The following is a 22,152-nucleotide window of genomic DNA, read 5'->3' as shown; positions in this document are numbered from 1 at the left end:
AAGGGTTGTGGGTTGGAGGGTGGTGAGGTAAGTGGTCAGAGAGAGGGAAGCTTTGGGGCTGGCTAGCTGGGTACTCCCATCCCAATTTCAGGGGCTGAGAGGAAGGTGGGGTAGCCCTGACATCCTTCCAGCCATATCTGGAAAAAGCAAGCCCCCTGCCAACTGGGCTGGGCTAGCACTACTTTCTCAACTAACTCTAGGGTCTGAAAGTCCCTGGGACTGATGGGTCCCAGGTGATGTGGGAGTGTGGGGTTACCTGTGGTTTTCTGGCTGCATCCCGGTTAGAGGTAATGCCAAACCTGAGGATAGGAAGGAGGGCCTGACCCAGATCTTTGGGCAGCTGGGATGGATTAGCCTGGGCAGCAGGAACTAATCTCTGCCTGTCCCCACCTCCTTTTTCCACAAAGCAGAACTGTTGCTAGAGGGAAAGTTTAGGACAAAACTAGGGGTGATTGGTGAAACAACAATTAGGAATTCCTTTTAGTCTATAATCCCTGCATTATCACAGACTACATTATCTTGGCAGGCCTGGGTCTGAATCCTAGTTCCTCCCTTTCCAGATATGTGATCTCGGGCAAGTTATTTAACTTCTCTGGGCTTCAGTGTCATTTTCTGTGAAATGGTGACCGTCATAGCACCTACCTGGTAGGATGGTTGTGGGAGTCATGGCAAGCTCTACAGAGGCTCTTTGCTATTAAGGTAGAGGTAGGGTGGGGAGAAGCCCTTACCAAGGGAGGCAGGAATTGTTTGGCAGATGGAGATGTGAAGGTACCTGCCTGGGCCTGGAGACGTTGAGGTGAACTGAGCTATGCCCCCACAAAGCCTGGAGTTTTTACGGGTTGCTCTTACTTTTCTTTATCCTGTCATCATAGCATCATGCTGGAGAAAGGGCTCTAGGCTCAGACCACCTGCATCCACTGCCTGCGACCTTGAGCAGGTTCCCTCAACTTTTTAAGCCTCAGTTTCCTCATTTCTTCACTTGTAATGTAATAGAGTTAATGAGATCCTTTACTTCATAGGGGTTTGGTGGGGGTGACATGAGATAATCTATGCCTCTGCCTGGCAAATAGTAAATCCTTAGTAAATAATGGTTGTTACTACTATTGATGCTATTGATAAACCCTTATGAAGCCTCTGTTATGGAAGGAACTCTAGGAAGCATCACTCAAAAAGATCCCACCCTTTAAAGAGCTTGTGACCAAAAGATGGTGGACATAATGTATGATGTGAACATTATAAGAAGTGCAGTGGAAGGTGGGGGGATGGTCAGGGGGAGGAGAAGTCCCATCTACTGAGAGGAACAGGGGAGACTTTGTGTCGGAGGGGGCTGTCTGGCAGAATTCCAGCAGGTGGGGTGGAGAGGGCTTCTAGGCCACCTTGCTTTGCATAGTAGCATCCTCTCTTTCTACTTCCTGGAGCTCTGCCTTCCTATGGAAGGAATTGACCAATGTTGCTTGCTTGCATCTGAGATCTCCTAGATTCTGGTCATTTCACCAAAGCAGAGTAACCCCAGTGCCTGAGTGCAAAGAGGTGAGAGCTCATAGCGGTGTATGGCCAAGCAGATCCTGGGGAGAAGCAGGATTACCGTAATAAGGGCCTCATAATAGTGCCAGCCTCATGGAGTTGTTACGAGAATCAGTTAAAAGCTGTTTCTGCCTGGTGTAGAAGTAAGCTCTCAAGAAATGTTAGCTATGGGGGCGCCTGGGTGGCGCAGTCGGTTAAGCGTCCGACTTCAGCCAGGTCACGATCTCGCGGTCCGTGAGTTCGAGCCCCGCGTCAGGCTCTGGGCTGATGGCTCGGAGCCTGGAGCCTGTTTCTGATTCTGTGTCTCCCTCTCTCTCTGCCCCTCCCCCGTTCATGCTCTGTCTCTCTCTGTCCCAAAAATAAATAAAAAACGTTGAAAAAAAAAATTAAAAAAAAAAGAAATGTTAGCTATGATTATTTTATCAAATCATTATCATCTTCATCATCATCTTGGTTGTCAGCAGCATTATGTTTCAGGGATGCTATGAAGATTCAGTTAGAGAATATATGTAAAACTCCTAGCACAGTGCCTGGTCATATAGTAGGTGTTCAATAAAACTTAGCTATTATTAGTATTTCTATCAAGAAAGAAATTCTGGACACCCTGGCCCAGTGAAATCCCTGCTATAGTGAAAAGGGTACCAGAGTTTTAGTTGAAGACCTGGATTCAAATCCCGACTCCACCTGTCACTAACTTAAGGTGCTTTCCTAGAGCATTACTTCATTTGGAAAAAGTGGTCATAATACCTATCCCTGGGATTGCTGTGACTTGCTGCATTAATTCAGCAAATTGTAAAAAGTGCATAGTTGGAAGAGTGTGAATAGCAAGGTGGCCACAAAGAGAATGGATGGTTGATGGTTTTTGTTTCCTCTCTTCTGCTTTTAGATCACCAAAAACTAGAACGTGAGGCCCGGATATGCCGACTTTTGAAACATCCAAACATTGGTAAGTGCTTAGGGTATTTATTGGGCATGTTGTAGAAGGCAGGGAGAACAGAGGTGCACTGCTTTTGTGTATGAAACCACTTCTGCCCCTGGGCCTTTGCCTGGTGTAATTTTTTTGTCCAAGTGGGATAGCAACTATGTCTTGCTAAGAATTCTGGGGCGTTCTAGTTTAGAGACCTGAGGGTCTCCATCCCTGCAGTGTTATTTCAGGGCTAGGATGTGAGGATTGGAACAGGTTTTGGACTCCCTTTCTTCCCCTTCTCCTTCCGTCTTTGGGCTGAGGTCCAGGATCCTCAGCGTGTGAGGCACTGGGCTAGTAGCCTGCCAGCATCCCTCACCAGGGGCCTTCCACAGCCATCATAAAAGGGTCCGGATTTTGTTTCTGGACTTGAAAGAGTTTTGTTCCTGTTAACGGTGTCATGCACACTCTGGGGGTTTCCATGGTGCTCCCGTTTATATTCCCCAGAGCCAGGAAAGCAAGCTGCCCACCCGCCTGGCTTCTCTGGAGAAGGGATGGCAGGGGCCACTCTCATGGGGAAGGAGAAAAAATTAAGAGGATTTCTCCCTGCTCCCACCCCAACTTGGGGGACAAGAGCACATTGTTGGTTGTTCTAAAGCCTGAGGAGGTTTGCCTGCCACAACCCACTCCAGCTCAGTTTTATATTGTTCAGCTGAAATAGCCTTTGCCAAAAGCGTTGGCCCTGATTTGGTGCTTCTTGCAGAGGGGACAGAAATTGGGCTGGCTGCAGCGTCTGAGCAGAAACCCCAGTCTCGACTTGAGGCAGAGCAGGGAGCATCTCCTAGGTTTTCCCTGAAAGCCCTGAGTCATCACAAAGAACAACACGTGTTCCCTGCTCCTCAGGCATGGCCTAAATATCGGGGCTCCCACAGTGCCCCGGAGGCCTCCCCCTCTGCTCTGTTGGCGGCCGGGGCTGTGAGGTGACATGCCGAAGCTGGATGCTTCCTCCGGAGCTACCCAGCCTCTGGTTTCCCAGACCTCAGGCTGGAATGCTTAACGTGAGCCCTTACATGGGAGAGCCGAGGTCGTACTCCGGCCCAAGGGGGAGAGGAGCAGCTCTGAGGTAACCAGAACTCCAACCATGCAGGGCTTTACAGATCGCAATCGGCAGCTTGGATTACACCTGAAGCAGATTGGCAGAGCCAGTGCTCAACTCTGCTGGTGCAGTGTGCTCCATGGAGCCAGCACCTCTCAGCTGAGGGGTCCTGGGCTTGGAACTACTGGAGCTCCCTGGGTGAGCTCTCAAGTTAGACCCTCACCTGAAAACAGCACAGTTGGGACCAATGTATCACCTTGGGTAGGAGAGAAGAGACAATGAGAGGAATAACTAGACCAGCAATCGCAAATTCAGGAGTGTTTTGTTTGGCCAGCTCAGTGGTCTAAAAATATTTTATTATTTGCCAATATTTAAAAACGAGATTTCACATTTTGAAGAAAAAAAAAAAATTCTGTTTCCCAGTCTTTCGAATCAGACATTGTGGCTCTCCTGAGCCTCCATCTGCTCGGGCTGGGCAGCGGCTGTCCCTTGAGCCTGCTGGTCACCGTCGTTTGCCACTCTCTGGTACCTCATGTTTGCACTGATTGCCATAGGCTTTTGATCTTGTGACCTCTAACCTAGAAGTTCCAGAACAGGAAGAAAAAGTGTGTTGGTAGCTAAAGCCATCCACAAACACAGAAGCATTTTGATGTTCCAGTCCCAGGTCTCAGGGTCTGAGGACAGCCACTTCCTTTCCTTAGGCTACTTGTGACCAACTCATAGAGTAATGATGAACTGTTCTCATGTAGGGAGGAGAATATAGGGTGGGATAAATGAGGCAGGAGGCGGAACCACCTCCTGGTTGACCTGGTTGACCCTAGAAGGGTTGAGGTAAGATGAAGACAATTGAGAAATGACCAGGAAGGGCAAAAATGGGATTCTAGCTGAAAACAGTCATACCCTTCTTTGTATGCATTTCTAGAAATGAAATATATACTTTTGACCTTTTAGACCTTACTTTGGTTTGGTAGCTCTTTCCTTTTGATCTACCTGCCCCCAGCTCTACCTGGAGACCGTCTGCCTCAGCCATCTGCTCTGTTAGGGGGCCAGCGAGACCCAACCCAGGAAAGGCATCCTCACTTCATCAGCATCTGATTGCCTAGAATTGTGCTTCGTGTCATGAATGTTCCCAGATCCTGAGGGATGTTGGTCTGAGGCCTTATTCTGGGGTCAAGAGCAGGGAGAGGGAAGGGTGAGTCAGGACAGTGTCCTGGGAGAGCTGGCTGGCCAGGCTCTCTGGCTTCCGGTGGGAACCAGGGCTGCTAGAGATGTGGTGGAACTGTGGATCCAGGAGGCGGGGGTTGCCATGGATCCTGATCTGGCTTGTGGCGGGAGAGGAGGCAGTTTTGTGCCCTAATTCACTATTCTTCTCCTCTCTTCGCTGCCCCCTCCTTCAGAGCTTTGGCCCTTTTGGCTCCAGCCTCTTTAACTCCATCCCGCAGGGATACAAGTGGACCAGCCCGAGAGTGGTGCAGAGTTGAGGATGCTGAGAACAGAGAGCACATGATCACCCTCTGGTTGCTGTCAGACTCGGAGACCCTTGAATTCAGAAGGATATTTGGTGCAAGGAGCCAGGCATCCCCAGTTTTCCTCCCTGATAGATATTCTATCCCAGAGGTTAAAAGCCTGCTGGAAGAATGAACCCTACTGTAAACTGTGGAGTCTGGGAGACGATGATGTGTCAGTATAGGCTCATCGATGATAACAAATGTGCCGTGCTGGTGGGAGATATTGACAGTAGGGGAGGCCATGAGTGTGTAGGGCAGTTGGTATGTGGATGCTGTCTGTACTTCCTACCCAGTTGTGCTGTGAACCCTAAACTGCTCAAAACAATAAAGTTTATTGATGAAAAAAAAAAAGCCTGTTGGTTATGAGGCATTAACTGCAGAACCTAAAACATCTTTGGGAGAGTGGCCAGAGGTGTGGAGTTGAGAGGAGGAGCGAGCAGCAGTACTGTCTAGTCTGAGTGGAATGTGTGCTACCTGTGATCTGCTTGCTCCCTGCTCTAAATTCCTCTAATGAATAGACTCTGTCTTCCTTCGTGCTGAGCTGCCCTGGGAGGTTCAATCACAGTCTAGGATTATGGTTTAGAGCAGCACTACTCAAACTTTCATGTGCTCATGAATCATCGAGGGATCGTGTTAAATTCAGATTCTGATTCAGGAGGTCTGGGGTAGACCTGAGCTTCCTCGTGTGTAGTCTCCAGGGTATGCCCACACTGCTGGTCTGTGAACCATATATGGAGAAGCAAAGTGTGTGGCTTTGGTATCATGTCTTCCAGGTTTGAATCTGGGATGTGTTGGTCTGTAGCTGTGACCTGCAGCAAATTATTTAGCCTGCCTGCACCTCCATTTTGTTATCTGTGCCTCTTCGTGGAGTTGTGAGAGGGCTCCGTGAGCAAAGGAGGCCTAGGAAATAAATGGAAGTGATGAAAAGGGAGATTCTAGCCCCCAGAAGTGATCTTCCCTAAATCCTCAGCCCCAGCTCAGTTTGCAGATTATTTAAGCCAGGCTGCCATTTACCTTGGACCCAGGGCCATTTAGCTAACAGTAAGTGTAGCAAAAACAGGTGCAAAGTAAAAGAAGAAAACATTGCATCATGACCAAGCAGCTCCTAAATCTCTGCTCCAAGGGGGTTCTTGCCCACCTGCTCCTAGATGGGGAGGGCAGCCAGAGTCTCCCATCAGTCCCCCGGGAAGCAGGACCTCCTTCCCACTCTGCTATTGCTGCAGACACTTTTAACAGTGACGCTTTTTCCAAGCCAAGATTTGCTAGTTAAAATATGGCATGTTTTGGGGTGGTTTTTAAGGAATTGGAAATAGCCACAGCACTTGGGTTATGGCTTTGTGAGTGCTTGGAGGTACGAACCATCAAGTAAAGGTATTTAGGTGTTTGGGCTGTTTTTTCTTTCCACAGTGTTTAAAAAGCAGTAATTAGGTTTATATCACTGAAATGCAGTAAATGCTTTATAGTCCTTTTCCAGGTCTTCCCGTCTGTGGACTTAGTCTAGCCCTCCTTGGCCTTTGACCATGTAATTACTGTGGAACGGGCTGGGTGATTATTTTATTCCGTAGCATCCTTTACTTCTACTTCATAGCCCTTAACACAGTAGTGCTTAGTTACATATTTGTGTAAGTGCTGGTTTAACACCTGTCTTCCCCACTGGCCTGGAAGCTCTGCAGTAGCATGGCTGGGTTTCTCTTCCTCACAGCCATATTCATGGCCTGTTCAGCCATGCCTGTTTCAGGGGAGCAGGTCGGAATGGCCGGAGTTAGTGGGGACAGGTTGGAGCTCCTTAGCCTAAGAGGACAGAAAAAGTGACTCCCTCGCAGGCAATTCTACAATGTCAAGAATCTTGATGTCAGTTTGTTTTGGTTTCAAGTCTCAGTTCTGCCACTTAGTATGAGCTTGGATGAGTTCCTTTCGGAACCTCAGTCTTCTCGCCTGTCAAATGGGGGTAGTAGAAGTACCTTTCTTAGAGTTCAATAACATAACATATGTGAAGCACTTGGCACAATGTCTAGCACATAGAAACAGCCCAACTAAATATTAGCTGTTATAACTTGGATCGTTATTATCAAGATTCTGCTAGGGAGGCACTTAGAGTTGTGCAGTCAAGTTTTTCCCTCGTTCTCAGTTCTCCTAATTTTCTTTGCAAGAGAAAAAAAAGTATCTCGTTCAGGTATGGGGACTTGTGCACCTGTCCCTTCTTGTCTCAGTGGTACCTTGCTCTGGGGCACACATCAAAGCCATTCTCTGGGCTGGATTAATTTTCCATTACTGCTCTTCTCTTCTGATTCCCCTCCCCTGCTTCCTCCCACCTGGGCTCTGTGTGTGGCCTTCCTGGAGAAGAGCAAGCGCCAGTGCCTCCATATCTCAGCATGGGCATGGGTGCCTGTACTTTCTGCCCCATTCTCAGCCCTGCTGTGCTAGCCTAAGAGGCAGACACAGGGGCCAGGGGCTGGGAGAGGTAGGGCCGGGGGGCAGGATTCCCCTGGGAGTGGTTGTTAGCATCCTACCTGCTGTACTATTAGCTTACTGTCCTGCTACTGTTAGTCACCTCCCTAATGAAGCTGGTCTTTAGCTTCTGGGACAGCTGATTTCCAGGGGATTATTTGTATTACACACTTTAATGCTTTTTAATAGTGAATTTTTAATTAAATGGAAAGTCCTTTTGGAAGCAAGGGAGCAGCAGCTGCAGCAAGACTTTGTGTGCAGCCCCAACTTAGACCAGAGAAGCACAAGTGAGGAGGGGGCTGGCCGGGCTTTGGGGGAGCTCGCTTGAGCACGCCTGGGTTGAATAGCCTGGGAGGGAAGAACGGGTCTGGCTGTAGCTCCTTCCTTCTGTCATCTGGGGGCCTAAAGAAGTGTGAGCTTGTTTGCCCAAGTACAGGAGGGAACAGTTGGAGGAGGAGGGATCCTGGTAGTACCACCTGCCTTTGATCCCATTGGTAAATCACAGAGATACTGAGTTTGGGGTAGAACTTTGGGTAACCGGATCAGATCAAATAAAGTAGGCGATATGACAGTTGTTGGGCCCTGGATCTGGCTCTGGCAGGTCTGCGTCCTCATTTGTCAACTGAGAACGACCACAGAGCTATAGTAACGGCTAAGTGCCTATATTTTATGTTCTGGCTGATCTTGCTGTGGTGGGAGAGGATGTAGGGAAGCCCCTTGGCCCTGAGGAAACAGTCTGACACTGGAAATGGAATCTGTCATTTGGGGTGGTTGGCAACATGGAGCCACCAAGGAAGAGACACAATGACTTCTGTGTATCCAAGATCTTCACTGGCCGGTTTGGTGTCAGGCCATTCCTAACGTGCTCTGTGAGTTGCTCCTGAAACCCCCGAGGATTGGCAAGGGTCAGACAGAGGTTCCCCATCAGGAGAGATCAGGTGAGGGAAGGGACGGGAGCAGCTGGGACATTCAGCCAAAGCATCTCCTTGTGTTTGCATTAGAATGGTGCTCAGGGGTTGGCATTTAGGCCACAGGTGGCTTTGTGGGCAGAAGCTTGAAAAGGAGACCTCAGAAGACATTAGATTGGTTTTTTGCCCAGGAGCTCTGGAGGCGGGAAGTGGGAAGGGATTCTGCTTGCCAGCCTTTTCCTGCAGCGGGTGAGTTGCCCTAGTCTGCTCATTGCAGTGGCCTCCTGGACCCGTCTATGCTGCTGTCATAAGTGCGTTTGCGAGTAGTCTCTCTCACAGTCTCCATTGCTCTATTGCCTGGCTGTGTGGGCTACACTGCATCTCTTATAGGAAGCAGTGGTGTAGACCAGTCTTTGGACTCAGAAAGAGCTGGATTTACATCTTGACCTATTATATCTTTGGCCTTTGGTAAGATACAACATCTCTGAGCCTCCAGCGTCCTCATCTGTAGAATGGGAGTGGTTGTCCAGAAGAATAAACTCCTCGGAGGCAGCTGCTATGTCCCTAAATTCCACCATCCAGCACAGAATCTGACACATAGTAGGCACTCAATAAATGCTTGTAGAAATACATAATGTATGCAAAGAGCCTAACCCAAGGCCTGGCATGTAATAAGCACTTTAATAAACAATTATTATTGTCATTGCCTGAGTTTGCATGTTGCCTCCCATGCTTACCATCCATTAGCCTCACTCCACGTGCCTTCCTGCTGGACTCTACCTTTCCAGCTTTTCCCCTTGCCTTTAATTCCCCTTTTCCCATCTACTCCCGTAAAAGAGCTCTCGGGCTCATCCATCTTGTCATTCTTTGTTCCTCTGCGGTCAGCATCCCCAGGTGGTCCTTGCTCTTGCTCTACGTTACACTGTCATGCATCATATCCCAGGACCACCTCCTCTGGGACTAGCACCTCTGGGAAGGTTCCTGCTTTTCTGTCTTATTTCTTAGCCACAAAGCTTCTATCTCTTGCCTACGTTTGAGGCAGTATGAGATGGCAGCCAGAGCACTGGACCTGGGGTCTGGTTGTTTCTCTGTTCTGTGGCTGTGTCACCTGGTCTTGGGGGGTGATGGGCATGTCGCCACTTCTTACTGCCACTCCTTCAGAAGACCGTCCAGTGAGGCTGACAGGCTGGGACAGGGGTGGGATTGCTGAGGAGGAGAGGAGTAGGTTTCCAAGGTTTCTCTCTGTTAATCTCTGTCCCCATCTCCTCTCTTGCAGTGCGCCTCCATGACAGTATTTCTGAAGAAGGGTTTCACTACCTCGTGTTTGACCTGTAAGTTCCACTTTCTGAGGGTGTGGGGGCCTTTCCCTCCAGCTGGCTCAAGATGAAGGCTTGGAAAAAGACCTAAACTGGGTCTTCAGCCTCTGCTGAGAGTCCCTCTCCTTTAGCCAAAAGAAAGGGTTTGAGTTTGAACTTCCTCTAGTAATGGGCAGGTTGCTCAGGGGACCTCATTGCTCACTCAGTATCTCCCCAGGGCTCTGAACCCCCGGATGGCATTACTCTTGCATTTCTGTTCAGCAGCACACCTTGTGCAAATGCTTTTTTCTTGTTTCTTGGTGTGTGGTCCTTAGTGGAGAAATAGAATACAGCTCTTCACATGACCTTAAAAATTCTGGGAAATTGAAGGTGGCTTTTATTAGTCATAAACTGGACTCCAATTGGTCTCTCCTCCACTTTGGTTGTGGTTTAATATCTTAAAAGTGGCTCTTTACCTCCTGGAAATGCCTCTCTGGTATTTTCAGGATTGGGTCTCTGTGTCCTTGGTCTCATTATTCTTCAACTTTAAGAATAGGTCTGTCCTTCTTGGGTAGCTGTATATCTTAGTATTCATATTGGTCTCAAATAAAGCTATGACTTTCTGAGTAGATTGATTATTTTCTCCTAGATCTCTGTATATTCTTCTTTGCCTGAGTGTTAACTAATCTGTAGGTTATAGAAACAAATGTGCTGGAGAAAAGGAGGGCCCACATTACCCCAAGGTGAAGCCCCATGTCATTGAAGGATCAAGCATGTTCTGGGTTCTCAGATGAAATGCATGTAGAGTTTGGATTTCTTTAAAAGCTGTTCCTTGGTGTGACCTGTTTGTTTCCTGTTGGATGCTGGTATTGGCCAACTGACACTGACCTACCCCCTTTGACTCTCTCTGTCTGTTGGTTGCAGTGTTACCGGCGGGGAGCTGTTTGAAGACATCGTGGCCAGAGAGTACTACAGTGAAGCTGATGCCAGGTGAGATGGGCGCCCTAGAGTTCAGTGTGAGTCTTGGCCACGTTAGGGGGGGCAGGCATTTTGCCTATTTGAATAGTCTTTGGGGAAGATCAGAAGAGCTCTTATCTGGACAGAGATTCTGTAAGCTGGACCTGGGTTGCATTTGATAGGTGATGTTAGAAGTTAAAAGTTCAATACTCCCAGATCCGTGTTTTTGTGAAGCATTTGCAAGTCTCCTTTATCCTTTCACTCTGGAAATACCTTTTCTTTGCACTACTGTGTACTTGCAAGCCTGCCCAAGGGCCCTCCCTACCCTGCTTCTTTCCTTTGACAAATTTTACTGTGTGCAAGGCATCCTGGGAATGATCCAGAGATGGAAGAAACATGGCTTGTGTTCTGAAGGAGTGTAAACATCTGGGCTAATAATCCAACCAGGAACCTTCTTGGCAGAGATTCCATCCTGGATCACTTAGTCCCTTGACCACCATGACCAGCCCTGATGTGGGGCTCCTCAGGCTGGAGGACTGTTCCTTGGTCATATCCCTCAGTCTTCACCCCCGCCCCCCCCCCCCCCCACGGAAGCCCACAAAGCTCTTAGGTGCTTGTGTGACCTGTATTTCCTGCCTTGGCTCCTCCCCCAGCCCTGAGATTTCTCTGAGGGTGATGTCCATACAACCTGGTTTTGATCATCCTGCCTACAGTTTATCTGGCATTTGTGGCAGCTCTGGCTGCCTCTGGAGAGTGGGGGAGTGCAGCTTCCTCACAAATTTCTCAACCCTGAGAGGCCAGCGTTTGCTGATCAACTTCAGATGCTTCGGCCTCGGGGAAAAATTCTCAAGTGGGGAGATGAATTCCAGTGCCAGCAGGGGAGGACCAGACTCTGGGGCAGGAGGAGGCGGTGATAGCTCTGGGAGCCTGGCGGGGAGGAGGGAGAGCTGGCTAGGGGGAGGGGAGGGGTTGTGTGTGACTGTACCAGTGGGCTTGGCCTGGCTCTGCTGGGACACTTCGCACTTTTGCCATTTTTGGCCAGAAGGCTCTCCCTGCTAGCCTGGCTCTGTTCTAATTATACATTTCTGTGGAGACTCGCCTCTTCAGCTCAGTCTTGAAGTCTCTTTGGCCTACTCATGGGCTGTGTCCTGAAGGGAGGCCTGAGCCTCAGCCTCCAGGAGCCTGGTAAGACCCCTTGGCTCTTGTGGAAGCCCCAGAATCAGATTTTAGAGGAAGGAATAAGAAGTCCAGGACATCAGACCAGCACCCCCGGACACTCTGCAAGCCTGCTCTGCATACCTGGTAGTACCTCCCGGCTGGCTGGGGTCTCATTCTCTAGGCTCAACTTCAACACTACTGATGTTTGGGACCAGATAATTTTTTGTTGTGAGGGCCTCTCCTGTGCATTGTAGCATTTTAGAAGTATCGCTGGGCTCTACCCACTAGATGCCAGTAGCATCTCCCCACCGCTGAAAAGGGATTTACCCACACCTTAGAGGATGGCTTGTGAAAACCAGCAACGTCTCCATACGTTACCAGATGTCCCCTGTGGGCAAAATCATCCCCCACTTTTCACCATTGCTCTAGATCACCAATGCTCTCTGCCAGGAGTTTGACTGCAAGTGTGGCAGGATATTTTGGAAGGTGGATGGCCTGATTCAAGAAATAGCAGTTGCAGTGCCTGGCTGGCTCCAGTGATAAAGCATGAGACTCTTGAGGTCTCAGGGTCATGTATTCAAGCCCCACGTTGAGTACAAGCCCCATGTTGGGCGTGGACCTTATTTTAAAAAGAAGAAAAGAAAGAAAAGAAATAGTAGGTGAAGGTGACTCTGGGTTAGTTTGTTTTTTTTCTGTGGAAAATCATCACCAGAAATGTTCCTCAGTTGCCCTGTTTGGAACCTTCTTAAGCACATCGTTTCTTTTTTTTTTTAATTTTACTTTTTTAATTTACGTCCAAATTTGTTAGCATATAGTGCAACGATGATTTCATAAGTAGATTCCTTAATGCCCCTTACCCATTTAGCCCATCCCCCCTCCCACAACCCCTCCAGTAACCCTCTATTTGTTCTCTATATTTAAGAGTCTCTTCTGTTTTGTCCCCCTCCCTGTTTTTATATTATTTTTGCTTCCCTTCCCTTATGTTCATCTGTTTTGTGTCTTAAAGTCCTCATATGAGTGAAGTCATATGATATTTGTCTTTCTCTGACTAATTTCACTTAGCATAATGCCTGCTAGTTCCATCCACGTGGTTGCAAATGGCAAGATTTCATTCTTTTTGATTGCTGAATAATACTCCATTGTATATGTATACCACATCTTCTTTATCCATTCATCCATCAATGGACATTTGAGCTCTTTTCATACTTTAGGTATTGTTGATAGTGCTGCTATAAACATTGGGGTGCAAGTGTCCCTTCGAAACAGCATACCTGTATCCCTTGGATAAATGCCCAGTAGTTAAGCACATCATTTCTTAAAGGTGTCTGCGTCCTGGGTTTTATCTTTATAGTCTGTGTGCTACCAAGCACAGTGCCTGTAGGTTGTCAATAAATGTTTAAATGAGTGAGTGTACCTCCAACAAAACAACTTAGGTATAGTTGTACTAGCTTTCCTAAGATGCCACCACAAGTCTCTTCTCCGAGAACAGAGTTTCTATAGGGGGAAAAAAGAAGGAAGGGATTGGATGGTCTCTCTTTCTCAGGAGTGTCCCCAATTTCCTGGAAATGGACTGGTTGTACTGGGCCTTTGCAGTCTAGGGAGGCCTGGTAGACTCTGTTCTGGTCTGTCCTCTGCCATTATCTAGTGGGAATCCCTGGACAAACCTGTTAATATGCCTGGACCTCAGTTTCTTCTGTAAAATAGGTTGAACTAGATGATGTCCAGAGTCCAAGGTTTTAGCTATTGTTCAGTGATTCCCTGTGAATCTGTAACCCAGACTTACATGCTTTAATCTGTAGTGAGTGGTCGTGGATGAGTAGTTTAACCCTGCACTGACATTTCTTTTCCTTGTGCTTTTACAGCCACTGTATACATCAGATCCTGGAGAGTGTTAACCACATCCACCAGCATGACATCGTCCACCGGGACCTGAAGGTACTACCCAGGCTCCCCCTTTGCCTTCTGCTTGTGAAGCATAGGCGCCACCTGGTGCCAGGGTGTGGTACTGCGAGGACCCAAACAAGGCTTCCTCAGGGCCAGAGGGTGGGTGCCTCATAAGGTTTTTTTTTCCTTATACAGCCTGAAAACCTGCTGCTGGCGAGTAAATGCAAGGGTGCCGCCGTCAAGCTGGCTGATTTTGGCCTAGCCATTGAAGTACAGGGAGAGCAGCAGGCTTGGTTTGGTAAGAGTGACCCTGTCTTCCTGGAATGTGGCCCCCGCCCTTCCTCCTCTTCCTGATCTGCTTTCCTCTTTCAGAACTAGAAGCCAGACCCTTAATGGTCCTGGTCTCCTCAGAGACTGGAGAAGGGGGAGGGTACAGAGCGTCCCCCTGGCCCTACGTGACTCAGTACAGTGAGTCTAGCTGTTGTCAGCACAGCATTCTTGCTGCCTCTGGGGAGGAATGGGAGCTCCTGGTAGGCACACGGAGTTGCCCTCTGATTTTTATTCTGGGCACTACAAGAAACCCAGCCTGCCATCTCTTGCTGCCCACGTGCTGAGAGCTTATGTAGCAAAAGCAGCAGGAATGAGAAGGGACTCGGGGGAAATTGCTGATGTGGTTTTAATGAGAGAGAAAGTGGGTTCAGTGTGCCTCTGCCCTCTCTTCTGCTACAGGTTTTGCTGGCACCCCGGGTTACTTGTCCCCTGAGGTCTTGAGGAAAGATCCCTATGGAAAACCTGTGGATATCTGGGCCTGCGGTAAGCCCATTCCACACTCTCAGCTTTTTGATGTTAAGGGCCCTCAACTTCCAGTGATGGTGAGAAAGAGGCATCGCTATTCCTCGTGGGCCCCACAAGTGTCTGGTGTGTGTGAAATCACGGTGTTTGCTCTAGTGCCCCTGGGATGGCTGTTCTCATCACTCGCTCCTCCCCAAATACTTCCTGGATTATACTGCATCCTTCCTGAAGAGGGATTTACGCACGCCTTAGAGGATGGCTTATGCCTAAAGAAATCCCTGATGTGGGCGGTGACACTGGGAGCGAAGGATAGCAGGAGGGGGCTAGTGGCACAGCATTATCGTCTGCCATCCACTTCCACCTCTGATATAACCTTGACTTTCTGCGTGGCTGAGCCCTGTGTGGCTTTTCTTGGTTCCTCAGTGAAGTAGGTGAGTGACCCCGATGACCTGTGTTCTGTCTCGTAGGGGTCATCCTGTATATCCTCCTGGTGGGATACCCTCCCTTCTGGGATGAGGATCAGCACAAGTTGTATCAGCAGATCAAGGCTGGGGCCTATGATGTAAGGACTGGTTTGTTCATGACCCTCGGGCTCTGTCCACAGGAGGGGACATGTTTAGTATGTCATGGGATATGGGGAGTGTCTGGGGACTTTGAGGACCCAAGGATGGGCATACAGGTCTCAATTCCTGCCACACCCTATCCCAGGAACAACTTTTTTGCACAGCCTTTCTTGGTAGTTATAAAATTGAGGAGCGCATGGAAGCTCTTTGATCCGTTATTTGCAAAGAATGGCCTGAGAGGTGTGATGTGGTACATAACATAGGGACAAGAAGTGTCATGGCTCCTTCCACTGCAGTGCAGCCTTGGGCACATTGTTGAGCCACTGTTTCTTTCTAGTAAGGAAAAAGATGGGGTTGAACCAGAAGATGGGATTGCTGAAATCCCCTTCCCACTCTGATCTGATATCCTGGCATTCTAACCATGATTCTATCTTCCTCTCCTAGTGTTTAAGTTTTGACACAGGTGCTGGGATGCCCCAGGGCTTCTCCATCTCTCTGCCAGGGAGGTTTAGATAGCACAGAATATCCCACTTATAGGAGTTGGAACGAAGACAGAGCCTCCCTTTCAGAGTGTGGGGCTCACAGATTTCATATGTCTCCTTTCCCTCTTCCTGCTTAGTTCCCATCACCAGAGTGGGACACGGTGACTCCTGAAGCCAAGAACTTAATCAACCAGATGCTGACCATAAACCCTGCGAAGCGCATCACAGCTGACCAGGCTCTCAAGCATCCATGGGTCTGCGTAAGTGTCTTCGCCTGAGGTGGAGGATCTCAGAGATGTCAGCCTTCAATATGCCTTTAGTACTCTCCTCACCCTCCTTTTTATGAACAGAGAATAATTCTGGGCCCTGAGCAAAGACCCAGCAGAGAGGGAGGGGGACTGGGTGGGGCCCAGGAGGGATTCAAGGAGGCAGTGGCCTAATTGGCTTCAACCTGTCTCTCCCCCACTTACTTGTCAGGTGTGATTTAGTTCTGATCTTGAATGAAAGCTTAGGTTGACCCTTGCAGACTCTAGAGAGTTGATGGTAGAAAGCAGCTGGCACAACCCAAAGTGAATTACCAAGCTTAGGGTGCATATTCAGCTCTCAGCTGTCACACAACTCTAATGGGAATGTGACAAAGACCCAACAAATAAACAAAAGGGGGCCTCTGGGCAGTTAAAAAGAGCATCTTGAAGTTCAGTCATAAAGCTAGGAGAGCCTCCAGGCTGTCAATGTGGATCAACATATTCTTTTTCCATGAACACTTCTATAAAGCTGAAATCTGTTTTTTTTTAATATTTTTTAATTTTTATTTACTTTTGAGAGAGAGAGAGTGCAAGTGAAAGCGGGGGAGGGGAGGAGAGAGAGGGATACACAGAATCCAAAGAAGGCTCCAGGCTCTGAGCTGTCAGTACAGAGCCCGATGCGGGGCTCGAACCCACAAGCCGTGAGATCATGACCCGAGCCCAAGTTGGACGCTCAACTGATTGAGCCACTCAGGCACCCCTGAAATCTGTTTTCAAACAAAGAAGAGGATCTGGTACAGTTAGGCCTCCTGACAACCATGGTGCATTTATGTATTTGCTTTTCCTGTGTTTACTGAGTGCCTCTTCAGTGCCAGTCACTGTGTGGGTACTGAAGATAAAAAGATGAGTAAAGCATGGTCCCTTCCCCCCAGAGATCTTAAAAATTATCTGGGGACCTAGGCACTCAAACAGCAGCCATTCTGCAATGTGACAAGTACATAAAAAAATCTAATGAGTGCACAGGAACTCTTGTTATCTGGTGAGTAGTGAGGTTACTGAAGGCTGCATGGAGGAGGTGACCTCTGTCCTGGTTCTTGACAGCTGGCTGGGAGTTCCTCAGGATACAACCTGAAGACAGAGGTTAGCATGGGCCAGGGTGAAAGGCCATGGGAAATTGTGGCAAGTTTAAGGAATGTTAAGTAGTTTGGTTGTAGATGAAGATATGCCTACAAAAATGCAAGAGAACAAGGCCAAAAAGATTCCATGACATACAAGTCTCTGCCTAATGAGTTTGGATTTTATTCTGAGAGCACAGGGAACCATTTAAGGGATTTAAAGAGGGAACGAAGGGGCGTCTGGCTGGCTTGGTCAGTGGAGCATGTGACTCTTGATCTCAGGGCTGTAAGTTCAAGATCTATGTCGGGTGTAGAGATTGCTTAGAAAAAAATAAAATCTGAAGACAATAAATTACAAAAAAATGAAGAGGCAATGAAGTACACAGTTAATAAAGGTCACTTTGGAAGCTTTGTAGAAAATGAAATTGAAGAAGAAAGGAGGCTGGGGCAGAGGGCTCAGGAAGCTGTCGTAATTGTCTAAGCAAGACCAGATGAGGTCTTAGCTAAGGGTAATGATAGGAGACTGAGTGGTGTGGCAAAGAGTGGACAGATTTGGGAGATATTTGGTAGACAGAATCAAAAGGATTTAGTGACCAGTTGGATTTAGGGAGTGAAGGAGAGAGGTATCTATGGGGACTGCCAGATTTTGAGTTGGTAATAAGCAGAGGGTTGTACCATTCACTGATTCAGAGGAAACCCAGAGGAAGAGCCAGTTTGTGAGAAAAGATGATGATGTTAGTTTTATACATATCGAGTGTGGTGTCTGGGGACCTCTAGCTGGGGACATCAGATGGGTGGTTAGAAATGTGGTTCCAAAGATTAGAAAAGAAGTTAAAAATTGGAAATGTGGGTTGCAGTCATTTCTGTGTGGGTGGTGTTGAAATAAATGGGATTGTTTCTATGCTGATCGAATTCCCATTATGGCTTGTATTTGCTTCAGTAAGAAAAGAGACGGCCACTGAACACCAGCAAGTAAAGACACAGTTAGAGGAGCCAGCAAAGAGGGCTGGGAATGAGAACTTCTGTGGCCGAAGGAGGTTCAGGAGCAGGAGATCCTAAGAAACGAGGTCTCAATAAGGGATGGTCTGCCACAGAGAGTCCATGATAAAGATGGAGAAGAATCCATATGCTCTGACCAATCAGAAGCCATTGTTTCATTATTTCACTGACAGAGGCAGTGGAGTGAGAAACTGAACCCTTTCTTCAGTGAGGGAAGAGGGAATGAGGGTGAGGAGAGAAAGAAATGGTACTGTATACAGAAGATGATGAGTCAGGGGAGTTTTCTATTTTTGTTTAAGGAGAGGCTTGAGTATAATGTATAGAGAAGAATATAGTCTTGAATAAAGGATTAAAAATATTGAATACTTGAAGAAGCAAAGGTTGGGCTAGTAAAAAGAGGTTGAAATCAGATGAAAATCACTTTGTGGATGGGGGTCTGAAGTTGAAGGAGTTCTTGTGTGATGATCTCTCATTTCTCTTTGTGGAAACATTTATGCTTTGGAGGAGGAAGTGAAGTTATAAGACTCAGGAAAGGGAAGAGGAGGTTGGCAGACTTGCTTTGGGAACCAGGAAAAGGAGTGGGCCAAGGATGAGGGGAAGGATTATGGGGCAGCCCCATGGAGGGGCACCAGGCTGCATGTTGTGGGATTTATTTTTCTAGCAAACTAGCCAAGACAGCAACAGCAAAGGGAGGAGGGGGGCAGTGAGCAACTTAAAACAGATACTCAAGAACTGGGGATTATACTATGTCCTGGGAGTCATTCTCATAGGCCCCACCCTCCACCATCCTATATAACTCAGTAGCTCCTGAGGACATCACTCTATTAAAATATTACATAATAATTGATGCTTGTATTGATGACCCTGAGTCATCAAGGAAATCATTGTAAATCATCATAATTGTAAATCATTTCCAGTGGACTCTTTAAGGAGGAAGGAAGTTAGCAGTGATACACTGAAGAGAAATTACCATCCAAAATGATGAAAAGAATTGGTACTTCAAGGTGAAGACCCTTAGCTTCTCAGATCAGCTTTCAGGTCCTTGTGGGGGTGTGATGAGAGGGGCTCTTGGAAGGGATGAACATTCTCTGTAGAGAGCAGGAACACTGCCTGTTCTCTCACGGCTCAGGAGTGCAGTACGTGCTCAGCCAGCAGTTGCTGAAGGAGTTACTGCATGAGGATCACAACACACAGGATACTCTCTTCCATTCCGTAGCCTCCCATTTCCCAAGGAAGGGAAGAGTGCTGTCTCATGCACCCTCCTCATCTAGCATCAGTTATCAGTGATGTTTTCATGTTCGGATTTTTGTCCTTATATAACCTTGAGTTCGGGATAGTGCTTTTGTTGTAAAAGCATTTCACATCTATGACCTCATTTTATCTTCAGATCAACTCAGGGGTGGCTGAGCACAGAGCCAACAGTGCTAGGACTAGGGTGAGGGGCAGAGGACCTGGCAGGAGGGCTCACAGGCCTGTCTGTTTGGGTTCCAGCAACGATCCACGGTGGCGTCCATGATGCATCGTCAAGAGACTGTGGAGTGCTTGCGCAAGTTCAATGCACGGAGAAAACTGAAGGTGAGTCTTGCCTTTCCAGGCTGCCAGCATCCTGGAATCATGGCTTTTGACAGGACAAAAGCCTGTCCTAACCCATCAAAAAGGAAGCTCCCCTTCTGGCTGGAGCTGAGCTGTGAAAGTTGTACATGTTGGGAAGCCCCAAAGACCTGAGGCCTTGGGGCTCTGGACAGCAGCTGCCCTCTGCCTGAGACCAGGCTATGCTTTTCGAGAGTTCCAGCTGAATTGACAGGCCCTTCTTCTTTCCCCAGGGTGCCATCCTCACGACCATGCTTGTCTCCAGAAACTTCTCAGGTATGTTTTCCCAGCCGTGCACTTTAATTCCACTGAGGTGAGTGGGTCAGAACAGGGTGTTGCCATCCCAGTGGTGGGTGTCTCAGGCAATACCTTGACCAATATGAAGATGACCCTGTTTTGAGGGGCTGCTGCTGCTGGGTCCTATTACATGAGATTCTGGGGGACTTCTCTTGGGTTCACATTTACGAATTCTATTCCCTAAACCCTCCCAAAGAGTAAACTGCCCAGCCTCCCATTTACCTTGTCCCTGGGGATTCTTATTTAATTCTCTAAAGACTCTTAGCACTTTAAGCTTTTAGCCAGTCACTAGGGTATTGGACAATGTGCTGGGGAAAAGAAAGAGATGAGATGTAGTGAATCTTCTCAATCACCACCATTAATTTGCCTACTGGGATCATCTCTACTTTATTGTGTCTAAGTAGGGATGACTAATAGAAATTTTTCCAGATGCTTAAACATTTTGTAGAGACTGTGCTTAAAATATGCTCTGTGATACTAGTTGTATAAAAGTAAAGAAATAGAGACCAGCAGGATGAAGGGAAAGCAACTTGCTTAAATTTGCCTGAGAAATTGGGATAGTTGGGACCAGTAATTTGTAAATCACACTTGGCATGTCTTTTTAAGATGCAAGACACTCCACCCCACCCCAACCCAACCCCATCATTGTTTGCCCTCAGTGGGGAAGCCCAGTGGCTTTCTGTGAGGAAAAGGTTAATGTCAGAACTTAACTGAAGAAAGAAGGTCTCTTCCCAGCTTGCCTTTTCCCCTCCGGCCTCCACAGCCTCGCAACCCCCAGCCCCACTGTTTTGGCTGAAGACCCTTTCTCTTGTTCTCATAGCAAGATTCCTTCCCTTGCTTTCCTGTGCTGACGTGGAGACAGAGTTGTGTGGCAGCCCTTGTGTAGACAGCCACTCTGGGCCAGGGTTGCCCCCTTGATCAGGAGGGGCTTGTCTGTGCTGATTCAGGATAACCTAAGGGCCCTGAGTCTGAGGATACTGCAGATGGGAAGTCCTGGGTCTTCATGAGCTCTACCCAAGTGAGAACCTGGGGTCAGGACCGGAAAGTGAACCAGGGAAGTGTCCCATCTCAGGCCCATCCCCTGTGTTGCTGGTTTGGGACTCATTCTTATGTAGCTATCCATAAGGGGAAGACTTTGGTTCTGGATTCAACTCTCACAAATGAGAGCAGGACAGCACAGCTTGGCTGCCTCCAACAGAGATGGACCTGTAGTTCCACATCAGGCTTCTTGTCTTCCAATTATTTGAAGCTTCTACTTTCTCAGTGTGAGAGCTTTCTGGAGGACGGTCAAGGGCATTTCTGTGCTGACCTAGAATGGTGATCTATTGTCTCTCCGAGTAGAAGAAATGTGAAGACAGGCCACTGCGTTTCTTCTAGACCAGGAAATCAGTAGCATGTGCCCTGTCCCAAGGCCTCCACATCAACCTCCCTCCCCCATCCCATTTCAGAAAATTGGTATCCTGGTTTCAGGAAATTGGTCTCTCTGTTAGGACAAAGTACTTTCACTCATCCCTAAAGAGCCTCCTGTCCTTGCTGCCCAGACCTTGTTAGCCTTTGAGCTCACTTTGCCCTGGGTCAGAGGAGACCCAAAAAAGTGCTGCAAGCACTCTAGTATGACTCTGGGACATCTGGGGATAGAGCCTGTCTCTAAAAGCTGCTGCAGAAAATGGTGTCACCAGGTATAATCAAGAAGGAAGGGCACCTGTGTGTTTTTTTGGGCATGAACTAGGCCATTTTCTGAGTTTACCCCAAATAGGGGGTGCAGCTTAGCCCTAGACTCTAGCAGGTTAGCTAATAGTGGAATCAGGGCTTCTAGAATGTATTGCTTCAGCAGCCTTTGTTTTCTTTCTTGAGGCTCATTTCTTGGGCATCTTCACCCTCAGAATACTGAAATACAGGCTGAGAAAAGCTGGCTACCTCCCTTGAAGAGGGCAAGCAACCCGTGTCTCTAAGGAGCTAGAGGAATAAGAGAGGGATAGGCAGCTAGGGCCCATCAGTGAACCGAGCTGCACAAGGGCCATGCACCCGCCCCTGGCCCCGAGTGCCAGTGTCCCTCCTGTTTGGAATATGGCCAGCGGAAAAGGGCTCTCTGATAATATCCTCATGTAAGTCCCCTAAGGAGGGAAGGTCTGAAGGTGAGGCTCAGTTTCCTCAACAGCCTCAAGCGAGGGCCCGGCTGCCTCAGAAAGGACACCATCTCTCACCGATTCAGGCTTTAGACCCTCGCCTGAGGTGCTTATGGGACAGGTGCTGGAGCTGTGGTAATCCCCACACCCTGACCGAACCCAGTCCTCTCAGATCCCCAGACTGCTGCAGGGCTGGCTGCACCTGCTCATCAGCCTGCCCCTGGCGCCTTCGCTCCCCCAGCTCGGCTGGCTTGGCCACGC

The 22,152-nt window shown here is 48.2% G+C and overlaps 1 protein-coding gene across 22 annotated transcripts in view; it reads left to right on the top strand.

Annotated features, from left to right (window-relative positions):
* The window catches only part of CAMK2G (calcium/calmodulin dependent protein kinase II gamma), a 56,209-nt gene that overhangs the window by 10,882 nt on the left and 23,175 nt on the right, over nt 1-22,152 (top strand). For 18 of the 22 annotated variants that reach the window (XM_040485427.1, XM_040485436.1, XM_040485447.1 and 15 more), the window contains exons 3-12: nt 2,411-2,470; nt 9,665-9,719; nt 10,608-10,673; nt 13,661-13,733; nt 13,878-13,980; nt 14,412-14,495; nt 14,942-15,036; nt 15,657-15,779; nt 19,370-19,453; nt 19,702-19,744. In XM_040485427.1, the coding sequence (XP_040341361.1) occupies nt 2,411-2,470; nt 9,665-9,719; nt 10,608-10,673; nt 13,661-13,733; nt 13,878-13,980; nt 14,412-14,495; nt 14,942-15,036; nt 15,657-15,779; nt 19,370-19,453; nt 19,702-19,744 (786 nt within the window). The remainder of the gene's footprint in view (nt 1-2,410; nt 2,471-9,664; nt 9,720-10,607; nt 10,674-13,660; nt 13,734-13,877; nt 13,981-14,411; nt 14,496-14,941; nt 15,037-15,656; nt 15,780-19,369; nt 19,454-19,701; nt 19,745-22,152) is intronic. The other 4 variants (XM_040485446.1, XM_040485445.1, XM_040485442.1 and 1 more) reach the window with 1 other exon arrangement.

Source organism: Herpailurus yagouaroundi, unplaced genomic scaffold, assembly GCF_014898765.1.
Source record: "Herpailurus yagouaroundi ecotype Mexico unplaced genomic scaffold, PumYag 163, whole genome shotgun sequence".
Classification (NCBI taxonomy): Eukaryota; Metazoa; Chordata; class Mammalia; order Carnivora; family Felidae; genus Herpailurus; species Herpailurus yagouaroundi.
The sequence above is the reverse complement of the archived record's forward strand: the minus strand, read 5'-3'. Positions and strand labels throughout refer to the sequence as shown.